General features: G+C 42.2%; 1 protein-coding gene across 1 annotated transcript; it reads left to right on the top strand.

Moving 5' to 3' along the window:
* The first annotated feature begins 1,519 nt into the window (after positions 1–1,519).
* Positions 1,520–2,495, top strand: LOC138907219 (uncharacterized). The gene is made up of 2 exons (XM_070197644.1): positions 1,520–1,633; positions 1,713–2,495. The coding sequence occupies exons 1-2, from the start codon at positions 1,520–1,522 to the stop codon at positions 2,493–2,495; spliced, it is 897 nt and encodes a 298-aa protein (XP_070053745.1).
* Positions 2,496–11,767: the final 9,272 nt, after the last annotated feature.

The following is an 11,767-nucleotide window of genomic DNA, read 5'->3' as shown; positions in this document are numbered from 1 at the left end:
TTCTTCTAAATTCAAAAAATGGTGAAGACATCAAAAATCGTCCCTAAAAAAGAAGAGGCTTCTTCTCCACAGCCCGCCGCCGATAAAATACCGATGGAGCCACGGCCTGAGGAGTTTGTTCCTGGAACGTGTCTTCTTACCTCCGATTTTATGGTCGATAAGGGCTCATTGGCTCCCGGTCGGTGTGAGCTGGTATCGAGGTATTTGTGCTCGATAACCAAAAAGCAACTTGCACAGTTAAAGCAGATTACAACTGGGATAACAAGGAAGTGATAATTCCGGCTCCCGATGAAGATATTACCACCCACGTGAAAGGATTCTTCAGTGTGTATACTTACCCTTTTATGTTAGGACCTTTCGACCTTATTATCATCGATTTTTGTCGTCAATACCGAATAACTCTAGGTCAGATTCATCATTCCTTTTGACGGATCGTTATCATGATCCGTTTCTTTGCAAGCAAGATCGAGGGGATGCCTTTCACCCTCGATCATCTTATTAGATTATATAGTCCCAGCCTCTTTCGAGGTGGACTAATAAAACTTCAACGCCCGGCTACCAAGGTACTGTTATCGAGCATAGATGGGGACAAGGATCGAGGTTGGATGGGCAGGTTTGTTCGAGTGAAGACTTCGGACCTGATCCCAGCCGAAAAGATGCCATTTCCCGAAGAATGGAATATGAAGCGTAAGTGTAATTTTTCTGCTTATTCCATATCACCTTGTCTCTTAGTTTCTTTCTTACTGATATCTTTTCTATGATACAGCGGTTCCTTGGATGCTCGGTGCCATTCCCGATCTTAAGAGCTGGGTACGGGCCCTGGCTTCGACTTCTACATACGCCGAACGTTCGTGGCGTGATTTGGCAAAGGGCCGATGGGAGGCCAAAAATCATGGTAAGCCTATTTCTCATATTTTGAGAGTTCGAACGAAATATTTTCCACATATTCAATCGATTTTCTTGTGTGTAGGCTTGGGCAGAGATGCGGTTTTGAGGCCCCTGACCGGCGAGGAAAAAGCCTCGAACCCAATTTCTAAATCGGCGGAGGGAAATAAGACAAAAAGGGCCTCTACTTCCGAAAATCCAAAACCAAAGGCAAGGTCGACTCATAAGTCGAGGAAGAATACCATCCCTTTGACCTTAGAATCGGTTCAGCATCTAAGGGATGAAGATGAGGAAGAGGAAGACGACGGGTCCGTACTGGTGGCCCGATCGAAGAAGACCACTGATGTTCCACAGACAGCTGGATCGATGGTGGTTTATAAGGCTCCGCCTCGAGGATATATCAGAGAAAGATTCGGGCAGAGTCCTCGAGTTATTGGAGATCGAGGATGCTTACCATCGAAGCCAACGGATGGGGGATATGTATGAAGGGTCTCTCCCCGAATCTCTTCAAACCGAAGAGAATGCCCCAAGTAACTTACTTGGGGTAGTAGCAATCGAAGACTCGCCCACTTTTCCTGCTTTTTTCGAAGGGGCGATTCGAGAAGCCCAAGCTTTGGGGGTCCTCGAACTAGACATGCCTCATGAGGGAAAGGATCCTTTTTGTGACATATTTACCGGTGTCGAAGACTCTGCCGGCACTAGTGATGCATCGGTTTTTTTTCACGGAGTGCAGCAGGCTTTGAATCAGGTAAGCCTTAAATTATTTTGTTGGTATTATCTCTTATGTCTGTTTTTCTTTTCTTACTTTGTTTCTTCTTTCTCTGTAGGTCGTGGTAGCTCATCGAGAAGCATGTTCTCGATCCCGAGCTGAGCTGCGTCAATACGAGGCCGATCTCCAGCTGGCCACGAAGGAGAGAAAGTCCCTTAAACTCCTCTTAGGGCAAAGGGGAAAAGAAATCAAGGACCTCCGAGCTGAGTTGGACAAAGCTCACCAAGATCAGACCGATCTGTCCGAGCAGGTAATGACACTATTAAAAGCCTATGGACTCGATACTGGAACAATGGCTAATATTTCAGTCTCACAGCTGCAGCAGAAGCTTGAGATAATCGGGAAGCTCCGCTCGGAGGTCGATATGATAAAGGTGGAGTCCTTGAAATGGAAAGAAAATATGGACCGCTTTGCTGCAGAGAAAGAGGCTGCTCGAGCCCAATTATCATTGGCTGAAAATCAACTTCAAAGTCTGAAGGAGAAAATCTTAGTTCAAGCAAGGAAAATAGAGGATCTCAAGGCTCGGTTGGCTTCTGAACTTGCCAAGGATGAAAAGATAAAGGCCGATGCAGACGCATTTATGGCTGATTATCGGGCTGATGCTGAGGCCGCTCAGTCGCATGCGAGAGAAGTAGCCGAGACTGCTCGAAATCGAGCACATTGGATTGTCGATTTTGCCAAATGCCAATCTCAGCGGGAAACCCTCGAGGAGATCCATGCTCGAGGCTTCGATCTTACCGAAGAGATAATAAAAGCAAAATGGCTTGAAGCCGATGCTGGGGCCTTGGTCTCCGATGATGATGATGACGATGATGATGATGGGAGCAAGAGCGGATCTTAGAGTGGGGAGGAGCCCGATGGAGAAGAGACCGCCTCGGGGATAACCAAGAAACTTAATTCTTAGTTTCCATTTCGGATTTTGCAAACAATCATGGAAACAATCTTGTAGATATATACAAATATCTTTTTCTTTTCTCATCTTGCCTATATTTTATTTTCTGTCTTGTGAAGATTTCTTTTTATTTATGCCTTATGAATGTTTTCATAAGGTTTTAGGAAATCTGATCGAATTCGAACTTTGTAGCCTTTATATCCGAGTGAGCGGGTTTGAACTCAAAGTGATGTAGCCCATAGGCTTAGTGATTTCGAACTTGAAGTATTGTAGCCCGTAGGCTTAGTAGTCAAGTGAGTGATTTCGAACTGGAAGTAATGTAGCCCGTAGGCTTAGTATTCGAGTGAGTGATTTCGAGCTCTAAGTAATATAGCCCGTAGGCTTAATAGTCGAGTGAGTGATTTCGAACTCGAAGTAATGTAGCCCGTAGGCTTAATAGTCGAGTGAGTGATTTAGAACTCGAAGTAATGTAGCCTGTAGGCTTTAGCAGTCGAGTGAGTGATTTCGAACTCGAAGCAATGTAGCCCGTAAGCTTAATAATCGAGTGAGTGATTTTCGAACTCGAAGTAATGTAGCCCGTAGGCTTAATAGTCGAGTGAGTGATTTCGAACTCAAAGTAATGTAGCCCGTAGGCTTAATAGTCAAGTGAGTGATTTTGAACTCGAAGTAATGTAGCCCACAAGCTTAATAGTCGAGTGAGTGATTTTGAACTCGAAGCAATGTAGCCCATATGCTTAATAGTCGAGTGAGTGATTTCGAACTTGAAGTATTGTAGCCCGTAGGCTTAGTAGTCGAGTGAGCGATTTCGAACTCGAAGTAATGTAGCTCGTAGGCTTAGTAGTCGAGTGAGTGATTTCGAACTCGAAGTAATGTAGCCCGTAGGCTTAATAGTCGAGTAAGTGAATTCGAACTCGAAGTAATGTAGCCCGTAGGCTTAATAGTCGAGTGAGTGATTTCGAACTCAAAGTAATGTAGCACGTAGGCTTTAGCAGTCGAGTGAGTGATTTCGAACTCGAAGTAATATAGCCCGTAGGCTTAATAGTCGAGTGAGTGATTTCGAACTCGAAGTAATGTAACCCGTAGGCTTAATAGTCGAGTGAGTGATTTCGAACTCGAAGTAATGTAGCCCGTAGGCTTTAGCAGTCGAGTGACTGATTTCGAATTCGAAGCAATGTAGCCCGTAGGCTTAATAGTCGAGTGAGTGATTTTCGAACTCGAAGCAATGTAGCCCGTAGGCTTAATTGTCGAGTGAGTGATTTTCGAACTCGAAGTAATGTAGCCCGTAGGCTTAATAGTTGAGTGAGTGATTTCGAACTCGAAGTAATGTAGCCCGTAGGCTTAATAGTCGAGTGAGTGATTTTGAACTCGAAGTAATGTAGCCCGCAGGCTTAATAGTCAAGTGAGTGATTTCGAACTCGAAGTAATGTAGCCCGTAGGCTTAATAGTCGAGTGAGTGATTTCGAACTCGAAGTAATGTAGCCCGTAGGCTTAATAGTTGAGCGAGTATTGCTCGAACTTGTTGATTTTTCTTTTGCATAATAAATCTCGAAATAGGGGAATCTTTCTTGGATATAAGATATCAGTAAAGAAGAAATTTTTCTTTGTAAGTCATCATACATGTGTCCATGTTTTGTGTCAGGGCTCGGGCCAACTATATGAGCATGGTTCGTTTTGACCATTTGGCTCTTACAATTTTTCCTATCGGAACCCTGCATCGAACTTGATATATTTGAGGGCTAATGCCCCCCAGGATTCGAGATATTCGAGATCGATTGTAAAAAGGCCTCGGATACTGTCGAATTATTTCTAAGTTAGCACGATCAATTGTTGCCTCATTAAAAACCTTGCCGAAAAACCCATTTGGGATAAAACCGGTCTAAGGGAAAAAGAGTGCAACGCGTGCTTTCAGACCTAGGGCTTCATATTGAATGATCCATCCTAGCTCCTGATCGGACTCCTGCAGGGGTTAATTTCGAAATATAAACGAATATGGGAGGGTCGTACCTTAACAGTAGTATCGTTTTAGGTGCGACACATTCCAATTGCTTGATAGTTGTTTGCCGTTTATAATACCGAGCTTGTATGATCCTTTTTCGACGTTTTCGAGAACCTGATACGGTCCTTCCCAGTTCGGTCCTAGTTTTTCTTTGTTTGCATTTCGTGTACTGAGGGTGACTTTCCTTAGCACTATGTCCCCGAGTTTAAAATGGCGAAGCTTGGTTCTTCGATTGTAGTATCTTTCGATTCGCTGCTTTTGAGCGGCCAATTGGACGAGAGCAGCTTCTCGTTTTTCATCCGATAATTCGAGGCTAGTGTTCATAGCCTCGTTATTTGACTCTTCTATTATATATCAAAGCCTGGCACTGGGTTTCCTGACTTCGACTGGAATCAAGGTTTCGGAGCCATATACTAAGGAGAACGGGGTTGCCCCCGTACTAGATTTTGATGTTGTTCGATATGCCCAAAGAACTTCGGGTAGGATTTCTCTCCATTTTCCCTTAGCGTCGTTTAGCCTTTTCTTTAGGTTTTGAATGATAGTTTTGTTCGTTGATTCGGCCTGTCTGTTCCCACTAGGGTGATATGGTGTTGATAATATCCTTTTTATTTTATGGTCTTCGAGGAATTTCGTCACTTTGCCGCCGATAAACTATTTCCCATTATCACACACTATTTCGGCGGGTATCCCGAATCGACATACGATATGATCCCAGATAAAGTCTATAACCTATTTCTCTCTTACTTTCACGAATGCGTGTGCTTCAACCCATTTAGAGAAATAGTCAGTCATAAATAAAATGAACTTAGCTTTACCTGGGGCCGATGGCAGAGGCCGACGATATCCATTCCCCATTTCATGAATGGCCATGGGGATAGGACTGAGTGAAGCTGGTCTCCGGACTGATGGATCATTGGTGAAAACATTTGACATTTATCACATTTTCGAACAAACTCCTTTGTATCTTTGTCCATATCGATCCAATAATACCCTGCCCTGATTATTTTTCGGACTAATGAATCGGTACCGGAGTGATTTCCACAAGTGCCCTCGTGCACCTCACGTAGGACGTAGTCGGTGTCTCCTGGACCTAAGCATACTACCAATGGTCCATCGAATGTCCTTCGGTATAATGTTCCATCTGCAGTCAATGTGAATCGAGCAGCTTTGGTTCGTAGGGCCCTCGAATTTTTAGGGTTCGATGGGAGCTTTCCATTCTTTAAGTATTCAATATACTTATTCCTCCAATCCCAGAGAGTTGAACGACAGTCCATGAGCTTATCTCGCCTTCCTCGACCGATGATCCCAAATTTGCAAGTGCATCAGCCTTGCTGTTTGTTCTCATGGAACATGCTATAAAGTCCATTCTCTGAAATGGTGCAAAGTGACCTGAAGTTTGTTCAAATACCTTTGCATTCTATTCTCTCAAACTTCGAAGGTTTTGTTTACTTGATTTACCACCAGCAAAGAGTCACATTTGGCTTCAATGACTTTCGCTCCCAAGCTTTTAGCTAGCTCGAGACCTACAATCATGGTCTCATACTCGGCCTCGTTGTTAGTCAACCTAGTAGTTTTGATAGATTGCCTAATGGTGTTACCCGTGGGGCGGCTTTAAAACGATGCCTAGCCCGGACCCTTTTACGGTCGAAGCCCCGTCCGTAAAAAGGGTCCATACCCCCGATGATGTACCCGATTTCAATAAGAGTTCTTTTTCAACTTCGGGTACGAGGGTCGACGTGAAATCGGCCACGAAGTCCGCTAAAATTTGAGCATTGATGGTTCTACGGGGTTGATATTCGATATCGTACCCAATGAGTTCGACGGCCCATTTGGCCAATCGGCTTGATAGTTTGGGCTTGTGCAAAACATTACAAAGTGGGTAAGTAGTCAATACGCATATGGGGTGACATTGAAAGTACGGTCTTAACTTTCTAGAGGCGTTTATCAGTGCAAGTGACAATTTTTTTAAGTGTGGATATCTAGTCTCTGCTTCTCCTAAGGTTCGACTTACATAATAAACGGAAAATTGCGTACCTTGCTCTTCTCGAACTAGGATACCACTTACCGCGATTTCCGATACTGCCAAGTACAAGCAAAACTTTTCGTCTATTTTTGGAGTATGAAGCAGTGGTGGTCTCGATATATATCGCTTTAATTCCTCTAATGCCTGTTGGCATTCCGGGGTCCAAGTAAAATTGTTCTTCTTTTTGAGTAGAGAAAAAAATTTGTGACTTCAATCTGACGACCTTGAAATGAATCGGCCTAAGGCAGCAATCCGTCCCGTTAGCATCTGTACGACTTTTACACTGTCCACAATGGCGATGTTTTCGATGACCTTGCTTTTATCGGGGTTAATCTCGATCCCCCGATTTGATACCATGAAGCCGAGGAACTTGCCCAAACCGACCCCGAAAGCACATTTCTCGGGGTTGAGCTTCATGTTGTATTTCCTTAAAATCTCGAATGTTTTCTGCAAATGAGCCAAATGGTCCTTTGCGCGCAGGGACTTAACTATTTGTTCCTCGAACATTTTATTTACTAGGCGTTGGTAAGTAGCTCCTGGATTTTTTTTCCCGAAGGGCATCATATTATAACAATATGTTCCATACTTGGTGACAAATGAAGTCTTTTCCTGGTCTTCCGGGTTCATTTGGATTTGATTATACCCGAAATAGGCATCGAGAAAAGTAAGGACCTCGTGGCCGACCGTGGCATCGATCGTGCGATCGATGTTAGGCAGTGAAAAAGAATCTTTGGGGCAGTCCTTGTTTAAATCCTTGTAATCTACACACATTCTAAGTTTGTTCCCTTTTTTAGGGACTACAACTATATTGGCTAACCATTCGGGATATTTCACCTCCCGAATGGACCCTATCTTGAGAGGTTTAGTTACCTCGTCCTTTATGAATGTGTGCTTTACCTCGGACTGGGGTCTTCTCTTTTGCTTTACCGCTTTGAAACTAGGGTCCAGGCTTAGCCGATGCATCGTTATATCCGGTGGGATCCCTGTTATATCTAAATGGGACCAAGCAAAATAATCTATGTTATCGATAAGAAATTGAATAACCCTTTTCCTGAGTTCGGGGGTTAATCCCATTCCCAGATATACCTTTCGTTCGGGCAAATGCTTGATTAGTATGACTTGCTCCAACTCTTCAATCGTTGATTGGGTAGCGTCGGAATCATCGGGAAGCACGAAGGATCGAGGGATCCTTTGATCATCATCTTCATCGATCTTCTGATTTTCTGGTTGGGTTAAAACTGATGTCTATGATTGCTATTTGGCATCTCGTTCCCATTTTGAGTCCGATCCCTTTTTTGGCGATGGCGAGGATATCAAATTCGCTTCCTCGACGACAAACATTTCTCCTGCGTCCAGTTTTTCTCCGTACACTTTTTTGACTCCCCCCCGATGTTGGGAATTTAAGAATCTGGTGTAGGGTCGAAGGTACAGCTCTTATGTTGTGGATCCGTGGCTTTCCAAAAAGGGCGTTGTACCTCATGTCACCTTTGATTACATGGAACTTCATTTCCTGGATGGTCCCAGCCATGTTTATCGGCAGAATTATCTCGCCTTTGGTGGTTTCACATGCCATATTGAATCCGTTTAGAACCAGGGTTGCGGGTACGACCTGGTCTTGTAGACTGAGCTGTTCTACAACCTTCGATCTAATGATGTTGGCCGAGCTACCTGGATCAATTAACACACGCTTAACTTTAGTTTTATTCATAAATACGGATATTACCAGTGCATCGTTATGAGGTTGTATGACTCCTTCTGCATCTTCATCATTGAAGGACAAAGTTTCTATGGTTCCGTAATCCTGAGTTCGAGATCATTTTTCTCTCATAATCGATGTCTTAGTGCGTTTAAGCACCGGCCCTTGAGGGGTATCGATGCCACTGATGATCATATAGATGACATGTTGTGGTTCTTCTTGTTCGTTTTGCTTGCCGAAATCCCTATTTTTAAAATGGTTCTTCGCCCTGTCGCTTAAAAATTCTCGAAGGTGCCCTTTATTGAATAACCGGGATACCTCCTCTCTTAGTTGCCTGCAGTCTTCCATTCTGTGGCCATGGGTGCCATGATATTCGCACGTTTGATTGATATTCCTCTGGGCAGGATCGGTCTATATGGGTCAAGGCCATTTAGTGTCTTTGATGTGTCTGATAGCCAACACGATGGAGGATGCATCAATGCTGGAGTTATACTCCGATAACCGAGGCGCTTCCTTAGATCCGGTAGGCCTGTCGAACCCACTTCTGTTCATCATTCCCCGAGACCCTTGACCTCGATCACTTATTTTGTTGCTTTGTAGGGGGTTATTTCTCGATTCATTAATTATGTGGTTTTCGTTATACGGTCGGTATCTATCCCTGATCGGACCTTGTTCTTGATTGATATCACTTCGAGCAGTGGGTTCAGACCCCAACTGATCATCTTCGACTCTAATTTTTGATTGGTACCGATTGTGCATGTCGGCCCAAGTGATAGCTAGGTACTCGATCAGGTTATACTTCAACCGCCGTGAAGCCGTCAAACTTCGTTTGTTCAAACCTTGAGTGAAAGCCTGAACATCCCAATCGTTTGTGACTGGGGGTAGATCCATTCATTCCATTTGAAAACGAGACATGAACTCCCTTAGCATAAAGTTATCCTTTTGTCTTTCCTTGAACAGGCCCGACTTCATGGTTTCGACTTTTATGGCCCCGACATGTGCTTTTACGAAGGAATCTGCAAGCATAGCAAAAGAATCGATAGAATTAGATGGCAAGTTATGGTACCACATCATTGCTCCCTTTGACAGCGTTTCGCCGAATTTCTTCAATAATACGGATTCGATCTCATCATCCTCTAGATCATTCTAGGGTCGGTAGTTCCGTTATATTTGGGAATCTCGGGCATGCAGAACTTCTTTGGGATCGGTTTAGGAGCCACGCTTGGGGGGAAAGGATTTTGTATGAATTTTTTGGAATCTAAGACCTTCAATATTGGTGGTTCCCTCGGGATCTGATAAACCCTAGAGTTGTATGTTTCCAACTTTTTTGTCGTTTGCTTCGATCCTCCTTTCTCCCGATTCTATTCGTTTGGTCAGTTCTTCGAACATCTTAGCAATTTCGGTATTAGTCCCCGACTCCTGCTCATTTGATTTCACTATAGCTGGTTCCATTGTGTGGGCGATTTCTCTGGGTTGACTGGGCTCCGACCTACTCGGTATCTGGGTTTGTCTCTGCAACTAAGCTATTGCTGCATGTTGAGCTTGCAATATTTCGAAAATCATACGCAAGCTGATGCCATTTTCCTCAACGTTATGGGTATCTCGAACTGCAGATCGAGTGCCACCATGAATATTATTTTTAGGTTCAGAATGTAGGTTCGCCTCAATGGCCACATGCGAATTAATGTCTATCGGCACTTCGATTCGAGCTCCAACGGCATTGACAAGCGGTCTTTCGATACTGGGTGTCATGTTATTATTCTCATCTTGAAGACCAGCTTCGTTGTCGATAGGTAAGGCCATTTGATTGATAGTTAGTCATTGCTAATCCGAAATCCAAGATACTTCCGGAAACAAGTGCAAAATGGTGTATTTTTGCAGATTCGTATCAAATAACCACTGTTATCCTTAGCCCCACAGTGGGCGCCAAACTGTTTACCCGAAAAACGGATAGAGTTAGAATTTGTACGTAGTTCTAAGGATATGTGGTATAGCTTAATACAAATCGTAAGGATAAATAGAAATATCAAATACGGATTGCAAAGAATGCAAAATAAATAAGGTTGGAAAGAAGATGATTTTTAGGACTAAGCAAGATGAATCAATTTATAAAGCTTAGAAGAATAACTCTTCAATATAGGAGTATATGGTGCTTGAGTTACAATGTAAGCAAAAAACTGTCCTTTTACAGAAATGTAGCCATCCTCTTTATAGTGGAGGATCCTACTTTTAGATATAATTAAAAATACATAGTGGGAGACCCATGATAAATCAGCTTTTCCATAATTCCTGCCAGAATTCTCTCCTCTAGTGGGATTGCAACGGCTCTTGTCCGTGAGCTCGATATTGACTCGAGCTCGATTCTGACTCGGAGTCTGGTATCGATTCGGGGTCGGTGTCGGTCGGTCTATGCATTTTAGGCTAGATAACTTCGCCTTGCCCCGTAGTTCGATTTGGATACGAGCTCAATAATGATGCCGAGCTTGTTATTGATCGGTCCTTGAACTCGAAACTTGATCACTTGACTTTGGACCTCGACCTGGTATTACGAAGTCGCCCTTCGATGAAAGTATCATCATACTGACCAGTCTGTACGACGGACTAATCGGTTTCGACCGTATACATAAGTATTTCTCATTTTTCATTAAATATACGAAATAAAAAGGTCCAGCTTTGTATGCAGTTAGATTGCACATCTAACATTATTTATTGAGAATCGATTGTACCCATATTTGATTGGTCGTGGATTTAAGTACTATATCGACTTGTATGTTGTATTTGACTAATAGTAACAAAATATTAAAGCAATAATTGAAATTAAATTTGATGGAAATCCATTTATTTAAATTAGATTAGTCAAAGTTAACCAAGTTGATTTCTTGGAACGTATCTACTTATGGACTTATGGTTAATAATCTATATCTATATTATATTAAAAGGAAGGTAGTGAAGCATGTGGTTAAGCCAAGTGGCAAGTTAAAATGAAGTCACTTGACAATTTTAGGACAACACTAATAATTAAAAATTATAAATAGAAACATAATTAATGAAAGTAGTTGAATGAATCCTATACATAATCTAAATAGATCTTAGACAAATCTATAATTTATTTTCTTCCAAGTGAGAAAATAAAGCAAGCATAGATAAGAAAATAGTATTAAACCTAAGCAGAATTGATAGTTAATATAATATAGATTTTATATCATAGTAAAATGTTCTATCTTCTATATTATTGCTTTAAGTACAATCTATGCAAATTCCTTTTCCTTTTGAACAAACGTTCTTCAAAAATTTTAAATTAATACTTTGAGTAAATATAGGTAGGAGAAAAAGGTATGAAATAATCTACTGTCGTAAAAATGAAAGAAAAAATTCTTTTCGAAACATGTGATAGACCAAAACTCCAATAATAACTAAAAGAAAAAATCATTATGGCATAATAATATATGATCAGTGAGACTTGCTATAAAAAACTACATGATCACTGATATGTAAATCATTATGGA

Source organism: Nicotiana tomentosiformis, chromosome 1 (genome assembly GCF_000390325.3).
Source record: "Nicotiana tomentosiformis chromosome 1, ASM39032v3, whole genome shotgun sequence".
Classification (NCBI taxonomy): Eukaryota; Viridiplantae; Streptophyta; class Magnoliopsida; order Solanales; family Solanaceae; genus Nicotiana; species Nicotiana tomentosiformis.
Note: the sequence above shows the minus strand (reverse complement) of the source record. Positions and strands in the feature narration are given on the sequence as shown.

Coding starts and splice junctions, on each gene's coding strand:
- LOC138907219 (XM_070197644.1), top strand. CDS start 1,520: ATGCCTCATGAGGGAAAGGATCCTTTTTGTGACATATTTACCGGTGTC. Junction 1,634..1,712: donor TGCAGCAGGCTTTGAATCAG/GTAAGCCTTAAA, acceptor CTTTCTCTGTAG/GTCGTGGTAGCTCATCGAGA.